The sequence below is a fragment of the Mesoplodon bidens genome, assembly GCF_964165515.1.
Source record: "Mesoplodon bidens genome assembly, chromosome: 7".
NCBI classification, from domain to species: domain Eukaryota; kingdom Metazoa; phylum Chordata; class Mammalia; order Artiodactyla; family Ziphiidae; genus Mesoplodon; species Mesoplodon bidens.
This window is the reverse complement of record NC_138164.1, coordinates 11,405,249-11,420,950: the sequence shown is the minus strand read 5'-3', so window position 1 is coordinate 11,420,950 and position 15,702 is coordinate 11,405,249. Positions and strand designations below refer to the sequence as shown.

The 15,702-nt window shown below is 40.7% G+C and overlaps 1 protein-coding gene across 1 annotated transcript in view; it reads left to right on the top strand.

The window, feature by feature from the left end:
* Nucleotides 1-15,702, top strand: part of SORL1 (sortilin related receptor 1) — a 162,666-nt gene that overhangs the window by 62,529 nt on the left and 84,435 nt on the right. Inside the window, exon 12 of the mRNA XM_081241421.1 lies at nucleotides 7,942-8,030. Coding sequence (XP_081097547.1) covers nucleotides 7,942-8,030 — 89 coding nt within the window. The remainder of the gene's footprint in view (nucleotides 1-7,941; nucleotides 8,031-15,702) is intronic.

The window sequence follows — 15,702 nt, the reverse complement described above, 5'->3', positions numbered from 1 at the left end:
ATAGTCTCTGGCCTTACATTCAGGTCTTTAATCCATTTTGAGTTTATTTTTGTGTATGGTGTTAGGGAGTGTTCTAATTTCATTCTTTCACATGTAGCTGTCCAGTTTTCCCAGCACCACTTATTGACGAGGCTGTCTTTTCTCCATTGTATATTCTTGCCTCCTTTGTCATAGATTAGGTGACCATAGGTGCTGCGTGGGTTTATCTCTGAGCTTTCTATCCTGTTCCATTGGTCTAAATGTTTGTTTTTGTGTCAGTACCATATTGTCTTGATTACTGTAGCTTTGTAGTATAGTCTGAAGTCAGGGAGCCTGATTCCTCCAGCTCCATTTTTCTTTCTCAAGATTGCTTTGGCTATTCGAGGTCTTTTGTGTTTCCATACAAATTGTGAAATTTTCTGTTCTAGTTCTGTGAAGAAAGCCATGGGTAATTTGATAGGGATTGCATTGAATCTGTAGATTACTTTGGGTAGTATAGTCATTTTCACAGTATTGATTCTTCCAATCCAAGAACATGGTATATCTCTCCATCTTTTTGTGTCGTCTTTGATTTCTTTCATCAGTATCTTATAGTTTTCTTTGTACAGGTCTTTTACCTCCTTAGGTAGGTTAATTCCTAGGTATTTTTTTCTTTTTGTTGCCACATAACACTTTAGAATCAGATTGTCAGTTTCTGTAAATCCTGTTGGGATTTTTTCTGGGATCACATTGGATTTATAGATCAATTTGGGGAAAATTGACATCATAACACTACTGGGTCTTCTGATCCATGAATGTGGTGTGTTACGCCATTAAAAAAAATTATTTTAGCAATGTTTTATAGTTTTCAATGCGGAGGTCTTGTATACCTTCTTTTTGTTAGCTTTATTCCTAGATATTTTTTATTTTTTGGTATTACTGTAAATGGGACTTTCTTTAAAGTTCATTTTTCAGTTTTTGCTATAGTATATAAGAAGACAGTTGATATTTATATATTAACCTTATATTCTGCAACCTTGCTAAAATAATTCATTAGTGTTAGTAGTTGTTTTGTAGATTCAGTAAGCAGTCGTATCATCTGCAAATAGGGACAGTTTTATTTCTTTCTTTCTGATCTTTACTTGTTTTATTTCTCCTTTTCTCTCTTCCTTCTCTTCCCTTCCCTAATATGTAATAATATGGTAATATGTAACATGGTGTATTATGTTAAAGGAAAAACTCTTTTCCCTTACTCTCAGAATACTTCTGATACCAAATGTATGGGAATTTTCCCATCACAGCAAGCAGTACTCCAACTCTCCAGACACCCACTGGATGTCCTACAATTCAGTCAGGACACAGGCTAGCTGGAGTTGGCACAGACTCAGAGTCTAAGGGCTCAGTCTCACAAGACTGCCCCACCTGACCCCACTTCAGACGCCAGTTGCAAGTCTCAGGTTGTCGCCTGTACTTCTGACTGACCAGCTATAAACTGGGGGTTCCCACGACTCACTCTTTGGGGTCAGTAATTTGCTAGAATGGCTGACAGAACTCAGGGAAATATTTATTTACATTTACCCATTTATTATAAAGGATATTTCAAAGGATACAAATGCACAGCCAGATGAAGAGGTACATAGGACAGGGTCCAGAAGGGTCCCAACCATGGAGCTTCTGTCCCCACAGAGTTGGGGTGTGCTCTTCTTCCAGCATGTGGATGTGTTCACCAACTTGGAAGCTCTCTGAATCCTGCAGTTTAGGGATTTTTTTTTTTAACTAATCATTTGACTTTATGTATTTATTTTTTAAATTGAAGTATAGTTGATTTACAATGTGTTAGTTTCTGGTGTACAGCAAAGTGATTCAGTTTTTTATATATATGTATTCTTTTTCATATTCTTTTCCATTGTGATTTATTGCAGGATATTGAATATAGTTCCCTGTGCTATGCAGTAGGTCCTTGTTATTGATCTGTTTTAATGGAGGCTTCATCACATAGGCGTGATTAATTATTAACTCACTCTCCAGCCCCTCTGTCCTCCTGGGAGGATGGAGGTAGGGCTGAAAATGTCAAGCCTCTAATCCTGCTTAGTCTTTCTGTTGGCCAGCCCCTGTAATGTCCAGGAGCCCACCATGAGTCTCCTCATTAGGACAAGAGACTCTCCTATCACCCAGGAAATTACACGGGCTGTAGGAGCTCTGTGTAAGACACACTCCTGTCACCCCCATCAGTCAGAAAATTACAAGGGTTTTAGGAGCTCTGTGTCAGGAACTGGGATCCAAGACCAACTATTAAAACAAAAGGTGCTCCTATTGCTCTTCATCACTTAGGAAATTACAAAGATTTTAGGACCTCTCACCAGGAGCCCAGAACAAAGACCAAAGTTTATATTTCTTCTTATATCACAGTATCACAAATGTAATATGTAATATGGTGTAGTACATTAATTGGTTCTTGAATATTAAACTATCCTGGAATTACTGGAATAATTCTTGAACCCTACTTAGTTACAATATATTATCCTTTTAATGTAAGGTTAGTATTTTTAAAAATCAATTAATTTATTTATTTTTGACTGTGTCGGGTCTTTGCTGCCACACGCAGGTTTTCTCTGGTTGCAGCGAGCGGGGGCTACTCTTCGTTGTGGTGCACGGGCTTCTCATTGCGGTGGCTTTTCTTGTTGCGGAACATGGGCTCTAGGTGCGCGAGCTTCAGTAGTTGTGGCTCACAAGCTCAGTAGTTGTGGCTCGCGGGCTCTAGAGTGCAGGCTCAGTAGTTGTGGTGCACGGGCTCAGTTGCTCTGTGGCATGTGGGATCTTCCCAGATCAGGGCTCGAATCCGTGTCCCCTGCATTGGCAGGCGGATTCTTAACCACTGTGCCACCAGGGAAGCCCCTGTAAGGTTAGTTTTAATTTGCTAGTAGTTTTTAAAAGGTTTTTGTGTTACTTATGAGAGATATTGCTCGGTAATTTTTTTTTTTTTTTGGTAATGTTTTTGTCAGGTTTTGGTGTTAGGGTAAAACAAACTGAGCAGCAATTCTTCCTCTTTTATGTTCTGATAAAGTTTGTGTAAGAGTGGTGTTTTTTTTTCTTCAATCATCTACCAGTGAAGCTATCTGGACCTGGAGTTTTCTTCTTGGGAATGTTTTTGTTTAGAAATTGTTTCTCAGGCAGATAGAGAACTATTCAGATTTTCTGCTACTTATGTCCATTTTGGTGAGTTGTATATTTTTAGACATTTGTCCTTTCATCTAAAGTTATTAAATTTGTTGGCTTAAAATTACTCAAGGTATTTTCTAATGTTTTAAAATGTCTGTAAGATTTGTGGTAATAACCTGTTTTCATTCCTGTTACTGGTGATTTGTATTTTTTTCCTCTATTTTTCTTGATTAGTTTAGTTAGTGGTTTGTCAATATTATTGATCTTTTCAAAGAACCTGCTTTTGGCTTTAATTTTCTCTGTTGTCTGTTTTCTATTTTGTTGATTTCTCCTCTGTAGTATTACCTTTCCCTTATCCTTGTATACTTTGGATTTACTTTGCTTTTCTATTTGTAGCTTGTTAACGTATAACTTTAGGTTATTGATTTTTAGATCTTTTATTATGTAGGCATTTGCAGCTCTAATTTTCCCTGTAAATACTACTTTAGCTGTATGCCACAAATTTAGATGTGTTGTATTTTTGTTGTCATTCAGTTCAGAATATTTTTTAATGTCTCCCTTTAAGATTGAGATGTAATTCACATGCAATAAAATGTACCACTTTAAATTGTATGGTTCAGTAGTTTTAGGTATATTCACAAGTGATGTGATGTGCAGCCATCACCACTATCTAATTCGAGAACATTTTTATCACTTCATAATGTCCCTTTTGCTTTTTGTCTTTGTCTGATAAGTTATTTAGAAAAGGGTTGTTTAGTTTTCAGATATTTGATGTTTTCACAGATACCTTAATTTCCTTGTAGTCAGATAATACACTTTATATGGTTTCAAGTCCTTTAAACTTAATGGGACTTGTGTTGTGATCCAACATGTAGTTTGTCTTGGTGAATATGTCATGTGCGTAAACAAGGAATGTATATTCTGCAGTTGTTGGATGCAGTGTTCAACAGATGTTATTTATATGAAGGCGGTTGATACTTGTTCAGACCTTCTACATACTTCGGGGCTAGTTCTATAAATTGCTATATATTGCAGTTTGGCGGGGGCTAGTTCCATAAATTGCTATATATTGCAGTTCTGTAAATTGTTGGTGGTAAAATCTCCAGCTATGATTGTGGAATTGTCTTTTTTTCCTTTAAATCCTATCAATATTGCTTCATGTATTTTTACACTCTTTTATTATGTACATACACATTTATAATTATTTTTTCTGATTTATTGTCCCTTTTATCATTATGGAATATTCCTCTTTATCTATGGTAATACCCTTTGTCTTGAAGTCTTTTCTATCTGATATTGAAAGTCACTTTAACCGTCTTATGTTTACTATTTGGATAATATATCTTTTACTATCTATTTACTTTCTACCCATCTGTGTCTTTACATTGAAGTGTTTCTTATAGGCAGCATATAGTGAGGGTCTTTTCAATTTATTCTGATAAGCTCTGCTTTTTAACTAAATGCTTAGGCCATTAACATTTAATATAATTATTGATATGGTTGGATTTAGGTTTAATATTTTATGTATTTGTTTATTTAAATTTCATTTTTTAAAATTATTCTGTTCCTCCTTTATGGCCTCCTTTTGTATTATTTAGGTATTTTTAGTATTCTATTTTTATTTAAATATTATCTTTTTGATTATATTTCTTTGTAGTATTATTATTTTTTTAGTGGTTGCTCTAAGGATTACAGCATATATATTTAATCTTTCATAGTCTTTTTTGAATTAATACTGCATTTAACATAATATGACACTTAACATAAAATTTAGAAACCTTGCAACCAAATAAATCCCTTTTCTCTTCTCCCAACTTTTTTGTTTTCATTTTTTAGCACATTGATACATATTGAAAAACTCAGCAATGTCTTTGTTTTTGCTTTAATCATTGTATGGATTTTAAAGAACTTAAGAGGAAAAGCAGTCTTTTATATTCACCCAGATATTTACCATTTCCCTTGCTCTTCCTTCCTTCCTAAAGATCCCTGTTTCCCTCGGTAAATTTCACAGCAGCCTGATGATATGCCTTTAGCATTTGTTGTGGAGCAGATCTACTAGCTATGTGTTCTCTTGGTTTTCCTTTTCTTGATTTTCCTTCATTTGAGAATCTCGGTAATTCACTTTCATTCCTGGGGGATGTGTTTGTTTGATATTGTATGCTGGATTGATAGTAATTTTCTTTCCATAGAGGCATACCTCATTTTATTGTGCTTTGTAGATATTGTATTTTTTACAAATTGAAGATTTGTGGCAGCCCTGCATCGAGCATGTCCATCAGTGCCATTTTTCCAACAGCATTTGCTTGCTTTGTGTCTGTGTCACATTTTAGTGATTCTTGCAATATTTCAAACTTTTTTATTATTATTATTATATTTGTTATGGTGATATATGTTCAGTGATCTCTGATGTTACTACTGTGACTTGCTGGAGGCTCAGATGATGCTTAGCTTTTTTTTTAATAGCAGTAAAGCACTTTTAATTAAGGTGTGTACATTGTTTTATTTAGACATAATGTTATTGCACACTTAATAGACTACAGGATGGCGTAAACATAACTTTCATAGGCACTGAGAAATCAAAAAATTCATATGATTCACTTCATTTTGGTATTTGCTTTATTGTGGTGGTCTGAAACACAGTATCTCCAAGGTGTGTCTATACTTTAAAGATGTGCTGTCTGCCGATGGGAAATCTATAATCATTTGTTACCATTTTCTTGTATGTATTGTGTCATTTTCCTTAAGACGCTTTGATATTTTTTCCTTATCTTTGGTTTTCAGCTGTTTTGTTCTGATGTCTCTAGGTGTGGTTTTCTTTGTGATGATTGTTTTTGGGGACACTGATCTCTTGAATCTATAAATTTATCTTTTTCACCAAATTTGGGAAATTTTCAGCCAGTATTTTTTCAAATATTTTTTCTGCTTCAGTCCCTTTCTCTTGTTCATCTTGGCGTCCAATTATACATAGACCTTTTGTTATTGTCCCACAGTTTCTTGGGGCTTTTTTCCTTTAAGTCTTTTATTCTGTATGTTCTTTAGAATAGATTTTTTAAAATATTTATTTATTTATTTATTTATTTATTTTTGACTGTGTCGGGTCTTAGTTGTGGCACGTGAGATCTTTTGTTGAGATGTGAGGGCTCTTCATTGTGGTGCGCAGGCTTCTCTCTAGTTGTGGCATGCAGGCTCCAGAGCACGTGGGCTCTGTAGTTGCAGCACACAGGCTCTCTAGTTGTGGCATGAGGGATCGTAGTTCCCCAACCAGGGATTGAACCCGTGTCCCCTGCATTGGAAGGCAGATTCTTAACTACTGGACCACGAGGAAAGTTCCAGAATAGATCATTTCTACTGTTCTGTATTTATCTTTAAATTCAGTAATTCCTTTGTCATTTCTATTCTGTCATTGAGCCCATCAGTGAATTTCCTATTTCAGATATTTTTTTTCCTGTTCTAGAATTCATTCCTTTAAAAAAAATAGTTTCCACTTCTCTGGGAAGAATTCTTTTCTTTTGCTCATTTCAGATGTGTTTTCCTTTACCTCATGGAACCCAGTTATAAGAACTATTTTAAAGTCTTTGGTAATCTCAATGTTTGGATCATCTTGGAATTGGCACCCATTGATTGTCTTTTCTCTGGAGAATTGGAGACTTTTTACCGACCCGTTTGTATGTTGAGTAATTTTGGATTGCATCCCGGACATGAAATGAAATCTTCTGGAGGATGTTGCTGTTTTTGTTTTAGCATGTAATGAACCTGTTCAGATTCGGACTGTAACTTCTGTCTTGCATTCTTTGGAGATCTCAGTTCAGATTGCTAAGTCTTTTCTGTGCTAGTATGGGTCTGTTCCACACACATACAGTTTAGGGGTTAGGCTGAAACATATGTGAGTCCATCCACAGAATTAGAGGGTTTACTTCCTCATGCTCTCCCCTCTGGGATTCCATCTACATTCTCTCCGTCATGCAGGGGCTTCTTTTCCTGACTCCTTAGGCAGAAAGTTTCCATTGAAGGTTTAGCTGCCTGGCTGGGACTAATGTATTCTAGGCTGGGGCATTCCCTCAGGGCACAGGTGTACCAGGAAGCCCCAATTGTTTGGGTAGTTTCTCCAGGTTTTAAATCCCCTTCATAAGCTGCCTTATTTTGTTTACTTTTCAGCAGCCTCGGGTAGCTGTCTTTTTGTATTGATTTTTTTTTTTTTTTTTTTGTGGTACGTGGTCTTCTCACTGTTGTGGCCTCTCCTGTCGTGGAGCACGGGCTCTGGACGTGCAGGCTCAGCGGCCTTGGCTCACGGGCCCAGCCGCTCCGCGGCATGTGGGATCTTCCTGGACTGGGGCATGAACCCGTGTCCCCTGCATCGGCAGGCGGACTCCCAACCACCGCCACCACGGAAGCCCTGTATTGAATATTTTGTCCAAATTTTTTAGTTGTAATTAACAAGAAGGATGGGCTGTAGTGGGCTTATACTGTCACAGTCAGAACTCTAGTTGGTTAATTTTTAATAGCTGCTTGGTGAGGGTTAGAGATGTGGGTTTGACTCCTGCCTCTGCCGTTTACAGTCTGCCACTTTAATAGGAACCCCAGTTTCTTCATTTGGCAAAAAAATATTGGGATGTGAGAACTTGCTCTGCCCAGCCCCAGTGTTGTGTGGATCAGATGAGATAATGGCTGTGAAGTGCTCTGGAAATGGAAAAATTGTATTCAGGTGGTTGATATCCCTGCTGTGTGTGTGTGCCTGAGTGTGTGTGCACGTGTGTGTGTGGTGTGTACCATTTATGCCCGGCCATCTCCATGGCAGTGACATCAGCACTGGCTCTCTCTCTTCAGGCTCTTCCTGGACCTCACTACTACACATGGGGAGACCATGGTGGGATCATCATGGCCATCGCCCAAGGCATGGAAACCAATGAGCTGAAGTAAGTGTCTCTGGTGAAGCTTTTTAATATCACACTGTTCTCCCAGAAATTTAACTCTGTGATTATAAGTGGATTATCTCTGTAGCACTAGGTTATTGACAGCACAATCTGTGCCTTGGGAAATTACTTAAATTTTTCTTGTTTATTAAGTGGGAATGATAATCTGCCCTTCCTATCTCAGAGAGGAACAAATGAAATAATTTTACTGATTTGAAAAAACACAGCTCTATATAAATATAAATTAATAATGACTAAAAAATTAACTAGAGGCTCTTCAACTTGTCTTTCTTTGCTTTGTGTGTGACACAGAGTTACTCATAGAATGAGTAATAATAATAATAAATAATAATGATACATGAGTAGTCATTTCAGAATACATATTACTTGATAGCCAAGTGACTTTTACTGTGATACCTTTGGTTTTGGGGTTCTTGCAAATAGACCTGGAAAGGACATTTGGGGTTAATGGCTTCATCTTCTAGATGAGAAAACTGAGGCTCAGAAGGTAAAGTAACTTGCCCAAGATCCTCCCCTTTGTTAATAACAGACAAGACCAGCACTCGGGTCTTTAAATTACGTTCTGTACTCTTTGCAGTATATTCCTCTGAAAAGCAAAAATGTCAAGAGTTAGTAACCTCTGCTTTCTTGAGTCTGATTTTATCAGAACCAATTCTTTCATTACTTTAGTCTGAATTAGGACAGAAGTTAATTTTGTTAACATTCGGTCGGGACAGACCATCTCTCACTTCTCCTTGTTTTTGGGCTGAACCCGTGAGACAGATTGCTAAAGGAGGGGGAGAGAGCTCCTATAATCATCTTGTTTAACGCGAGGGAGAAAGCTTTCTTTTCCTTGTTTCCTTTTAGAAACAGGGTCAGCAGCAAGAGAGAGAGGTGGGTGGTTTGAAACAAGAGCTCTTAGCTGGTTTCCCCTGTGGTTAATTGGACATGTGCTGAGTGACCTGGCCTCCAAGAAGCAGAGAGAAGCAAAGTCCCGGTGTTCTGCGCTCCACCTGGCTGGTCTCTGGTCTGTGCAGCTCTGGTCAGCGGCTGCTTTAGAGCCAGGAGTCAGAAGAAGTCCTGTTTGTACGCAATGGACTGTGTCCCCATTCAGATTGACGTGTGCTCAAATGAGGACAGTCACAGAGTACATGCTTCCCACATTCGTGTCATTTATTTATCCATTAATTTATTAATTCCCATCTCACACATTTCACGAGCACTGCTGGTGCCTGGTGATGTGTATCTAAAGAGACATAGGATGTTTTCCTTCACTCGCAAGGATTCCATCCTCTAGTGGTGAGATAACACAAGTACACAATGCTCCTTGAGAAGTACGGTAGGGGATGTAGTTTGGCTCCGTAGGAATACATTTCATTCTGTGTGTGGCAGTCAAACTGCAGAGACAGTTCCTGATTTTCCCCGTTTCATGCTCCTCCAGATTACATTTGCATTCCAAGCTGGCTTCTCTGGAGTAGTTAATGTGATTCTGGTCCTCTTACACCATCTGTCGGTGCATATGTGCTCGGGGAACGCAGCGTCATTGCTAGCTGACTGCAGGAAAACATGATCAGGAAAATAGACCTGCTGCCAGAAAATCACAGTGCCCTCGGCAGATGTTGAACAATGATTTTGGGGTGGTAGACTTTAAGGATATGGACCCTCTAGCATCCCTCTATTTGCACAGGTCATGTGGAGGTGTCTGTAGGTATGGTTCAAATAAAACATTTGCAAATATGAGAATATGTTCAGGCCTCCTATTGACAGGTGCGTGTGTCCCAAATATCAGTCTGAGCTTGGCCAAAATCTGCGTAGTGTAGCCACCTGGCATTTGTATGTGGCTCAGAGTTGTTTTTTTTTTTTTTCTTGCTTCTCCTGCTGCTCTGCTTTTGACCTGTGTGCTATCAGCTTCATCAGAAGAGAAGCAGGAAATAGATATTGTAATTAGTTCAGATCCTTAAACCACATGAGTGAAGGCTGCTTCTGACTCACCTGGATTTCTATTGCTGGTCTAGGACTTCAGACACGTCTAAGTCTGGTCTCTCCAGCCATGGCCATGACTCCCTCCTTTGAGTCTCATACTATTTACTGGCGGCTGTCTCACTGATTTGGCATTCATCACATGCTGCCTCCTTTTGTTAGTTACCTTTTCATTATATGCCTGGTTTCCTCAACTCATTAACAAGGTCTTTGTAGACAAGGATTTCTATTCTATGCAGGCTAGCAGGCACTTAGTAAATATTTGATTGTTCAAGTAAATAGGTCATGCGCACTTAGTCTTCCAAGATTGCTTATCTTTTTCCTGGTTTATAAAACTGGAAAGGGTGGGGTAGCGTGGCAATCGCAGTCCCCGGGGGTGGGGGCACTTCCGTTATTCTCTGTTGTACATGACAGTCCCTGGAGCTCAAACATGAGTAGGGGTCCCCGGATGTGTGCAATCTGGTGAGAATGTAACGGTCAAGAGTTCAGGTCCACGCTGGATGGAAATGGAACATATTTCTGTTAAGCATCATTTCAGGTCAATTACACAAAAACATTTGTTGAATATCCACAAGGAGCCAGATGTTGTTCTAGGAACCAAGGATGCAGAGGTGAATGAGGCATCCTTTGGGAGCCGTCCAGCCCCACTGTGGCTCTGAGATGTTTCTGAGCCAGCTGGAAGGAGCGGCCGGGGGAAGAGCTTTCCGACCCAAAGCTTATCCAACCTTAGGGAGGAAGCCGTAACAACAGTAACCCTAGTGAGAGGTTTAGTGGGGACAGAGGGTGGAACATTGCTTAACGTAAGAGTTAAGTTTTGGGGTGGTTTTTTTTTTGGTTGTTCTTTTTTTTTTAAATTAATTTATTTAGGCTGCATTGGGTCTTCATTGCTGCTTGCGGGCTTTCTCTAGTTGTGGCGAACAGGGGCTATTCTTTGTTGTAGGTTGCAGAGCACGGGCTCTACGCACGCGGGCTTCAGTAGTTGTGGCACACGGGCTTAGTTGCTCCGCGGCATGTGGGATCTTCCCGGACCAGGGCTCGAACCCCTGTCCCCTGCATTGGCAGGTGGATTCTCAACCACTGCGCCACCAGGGAAGTCCCTGGTTGTTCTTTTAAATAATTCATGTCTTTCTCTCCCTGTTTAGCATACTTAACTAAGAGTTGATGATCACTTGTTTCAGCTTCTGCCTTGATTCTCCACTGAGGCTGTTTTCTTTGTCGTTGTTAATTGCAAGTGAGAGTAGGAAGTGGAACGCTTTGTTTTGCTCCTGTTTTCCACACGTCTGAAATGAATCAACAAGAACCTCTTCTGGGAGTCACTTACCCCTTCGTTCAGCATGCTGTCACCGTGAACCTGCTCAGGGGTTGCAGGTCATTCTTGTGTAGAATCAGTGTTTTTCAGAGAAGGGGCTGTTGTGTTTTTGCACTCTGACCAAAAACGGACCCAAACCCAAGCTTGTCGGCTTGATAGTGAGGGATGAGATCAGTTTCCGTTTCTTCCTGGTGGTTTGCCTGTCAGCATAATGATATTGGTAGTTACTAATAATACCTTGGACTTTCCCCAAAGCATCTTTCCTCATAGGAGATTTCAGATTTCAGAGGGCTTCCCTCTGGGGAGTCCTGAAACGCCACTGCAAAGACTACACCCAGCAGAGCAGCTGTCTTTTCTGGACCTGAGTTCTGGAAGCAGCTTCACAGTTCTGGAACGTGGGAGATGGCGGTTAACCTGTCCTTGTGGTTGCGGAACCTCCTCTCCTAGTAACTTACCTGGATGGTTGCAGAGAGAGCCAGCCCCGCCCCCACTTCATTCTCACCCCCATGTGGTGTCTTTGGCCCTGTGAGTTATAGAGGAACAGGTATTCTTATCAACCTTTAACTGTTGAGAAACTGAGAGATGGGGTTAGAAAAAAAAAAAGAAAATACAGTGCAGTTCATTTAATTTCCTTTAACAAAAAAACATTAATTAATGCCCCTCTGTGTGCCGGGGGCAGAAAAGTGAGTAAGAGGTCTTATTCCTGATGAACGGCAGGCAGCCCTAGTAGAAGACGCTCGCAAAATCAGGTCATTTAAATATAGTAGGTATGTTGCTGAACCAAACTTGGGTCCACTTGCCCATCTACTGACACTGGGTAGTGGTGAAGGAAAGAGCAGCGTTTATTGTAAGGCATCAGTCAAGGAGTCCGGCACCACAGCTAGTGCTCAAAAAGCCCGAACTCCCTGATGGGTATTAGCAAAGCATTTTTTTTTTTTTTTTTTTTTTTTTTTTTTGCGGTACGTGGGCCTCTCACTGTTGTGGCCTCTCCCGTTGTGGAGCACAGGCTCCGGACGCGCAGGCTCAGCAGCCATGGCTCACGGGCCCAGCCTCTCCACGGCATGTGGGATCTTCCCGGACCGGGCACGAACCCGTGTCCCCTGCATCGGCAGGCGGACTCTCAACCACTGCGCCACCAGGGAAGCCAAGCAAAGCATTTTTAAAGGCCAGGTGAGGGAGGGGCATCTCAGGGTATGTGATCAGCCCTGCACAATTCTCTGATTGGTTGGTGATGAGGTAACAAGGTGGTGCAACAGGGGTTAACATTAGCTGTCCTTAGGCTCCAGTAGGCTACGTGCTCATGGTCATCGAGTAGTTTATGTCTTCCATTTGGTGGTGGTTTTTAGCATCTGTAAAACAAGTCAGGAAATGTGCATCATATACTGTTATCTAGATATGTCAGAGAGGAGCTATAGCAGAGGACCTAGGGGAGGGGTCTGTCCCATAGGGTCCTGCTCCGTCACAGGTATAAGATAGAGGTGAGCACAGGATGCAGGGCGGCCACAGAAGGAGGGCCCGTAATGCTATCTGGGAGACAGGAGAAGGCTTCTGGGAGGAGAGGAAACTTGAGCTGAGAATTCAAGGGTAAAAAGCAACGTTGGAATGCCACCCCAGGTTTAGAAAGAGCTTGAGCAGAGACCAGCATGAATCAGAGTGCAAGGTGCAGCTCTTTCGTATTGACAGAATGTAAATCTCGCGGGTGTGTGTGTGAGGAATGAGGCTTGCATTAGCTGTGTGGTCAGGGGCCAGGTCCCCTGAGGACCTTACACGCCACACCAGAGACATTAGACTTTGCTTTTGAAATGATAGGGTCCCTCTGAGGGTGTAAAAATAGGGGAATGACATGGCTAGTGTAGAAAGATGGCTCTGGCAAGTTGAGGAGCATGAATTTAAAAGGACCAAGACTGGAGGTGAGAGATGCTGCTTAGGTGGGGACCAAGCATTTTGAGGACTAAGTGTTCAGGACTTGCTTTTTGACTAGACGGTGTCAGGGGGGATGGGGGGGTGACAGGGCAAGATGATCATATCACTCATAGAAAAGCAGAGGAAAAGGAATTGGCCTGAAGGGCCATAGGATGAGTGCAGATGTGGACAAGTTGAACTGAAGTGGCCGTGGTATGTCCACGGGGAGATCCCCAGCAGGGATCTGGATGTATTAAATCATCTGGTTCTGTCTTCCACTGCCCGTTGCAGGAATTTTCTCTCTGTCATCTGTGATGGATGATCACCCAAGTCTTTGCTTGAATAATTCTAGTGATGGGGACTTTGCCAAATCAAAAGGAGCTTCCATTTCACTTTGGACAATTTGTTGTTCATTTGTTCGTGCACTAAGTATTTATTCATCCATTCCTTTATGAATGCAAGTTCTCAGGTCAGAGAGAGCCCAAATTCTTCTCACCCCCGTTGCTATGCAGTGGGCTCAGCTTCCAGGAGATCCATCCAACAGATATTTTCTCTTCTGCCTGAAAGCCTTTCAGATGCATGAGGACCTCTCCCTGTCCTCTTGAGAGCATCTCCTATTCCATGGCAAACAGCCCCCGTCCCTTCCCTCCTGTGCTGTAGGATCCTGAATCTACACCCTCTAGCTTCTCCTTTGGACCCTCCTCTCAATGTCAGAGGATTAAGCTGTGGAGCCCAGATCTGTCCCCAGCAGCCTGAAACATGCGTCACGTTGGCATTGATACAGCATCATCCTAGACACTCAATTTCTTTTAATAAAAACCCTAAGACGGTTTTTCTTTGCCCTATATCATTACCCTATTCTGAAATCAAGAGTTACCCTGAGAAAAGGAAACGGGATTCATTTATTGTGACTTGTGTGTGAAACAATTTGAGCTCCCAGCTCCGACTTCCTTCGTGTCTAAGTTCTCTCCAATCAACTGTTTCATACTCCATTCTTGAAACAACTTTTTCTTCTTAAGGGAAATAAAACTACTTTTTCTCATCTAGTCTTGAGATCTTTATCTGTTCTCGTGGTTCTTTTAGAGATTATTAAAAGGAGCTCTGCAATCATACCTTTAAATCTTTCAGTTCCCTAGAATGTGCTTTATTTTGCACTCATTTTCCTTTAACTTCCGTCTTTTTTTCTGCTTTGTCCAGTTTGAAGATCATTCTCTTTAATAAAGCCAAAACCAAAATAGAAATTGACTAACTAATACTGCCTCCTTTTCTGTCTTTCCTATTTATACCATTAACCATCAGACGGATGAGCCTATTCCATTTCTAATTCTTTATAGAACTTGCTGGGTAACCAACCCACGTCTCACTGCCCACTAATCTCCCAATTATTTTGGGAATTTGAAGCATAATCCTTGACTTAATTTTGAGTTTGAGTTGTTTGGCCACTGTTTCTACAGATTACTAGCTGTAAGAATGACAGCTAGAATTAATTAGCAGATTGCTACTGCTCTTTAAGTTTTTGCCCATGGTTAATATGACTCTTTTCTCATCTTGAATATGTTTTTTTAAAAGTCTGAGCTCATCAAGGACCTTTCTCTCCAGCCACACATTTGTGTTTTAAATTGAGTGTCTACCACTGCTTCACTTATTTAGTGTAGCTTTGGTTATATTATGTTATTATTATATTATAGTCCCATCTTCTTGAGAGCTTTGGCCATGAGAATATGTCTATACTTCTGTTTGAACGTTTTGAATTCTCCGTTCCTAAGGGCTGGGGCCCTACGTCCTCTTTCACGACTGTTAGGCATATAAAGATGGCTTGGTTTGTTTTCTTGCAAGGTTCTTGTCACTTTCACTTCACCAGCACAAGTTCTCCTTTGGAGGTCAGAATTTGGTCCAGAACAGATGTTCCCTTAACTGTTGCAGTTGATAATGTGACTACCATGTCTCCAAAATTTTGAAAAAGCACTTTTTTTTTAATGCACAGTTTATTCTTAGGTTCAGGGCTGTACTCGGCCAGGCACCTGCTCTTTAGTCTCATTAATAGGTTATGGTCAAAGTCTGCTGGGAACTTCTCAAGAAATGGGATGATTCATTTCCTGAGGTTATCTCGGGTTCGAGGAGCTGTTAAGTAGAATTACCTAGGCAGTGTGCAAATAGGCAGACTTCCGGCATTATCACACGGATAGCTCCCATCATGTCTGGTTAATAGGCTGACTCTGCTGGTTCAGTTTGCTTTAAAGATGGCACTAAGCCTTTCGCTCATCACCCTGCTACAAGAAAGAGATTTAATGAGTTACCTTATCCCTGTGTCTGCTTCATAGTTAGCTTAAACCAAAAGCATATCAGCCAGAAGAGAATTTCTCCTCTTAGGAAATCTGTGGAGGAGATTGCTTAGTCCCCATAGCCCTGTAGCCCCACCACTAGGTTTAACCCATAGTACTTCTTGCAGAAGTGCCAATTTTAGTAATCTCAAGACAAGAGGAA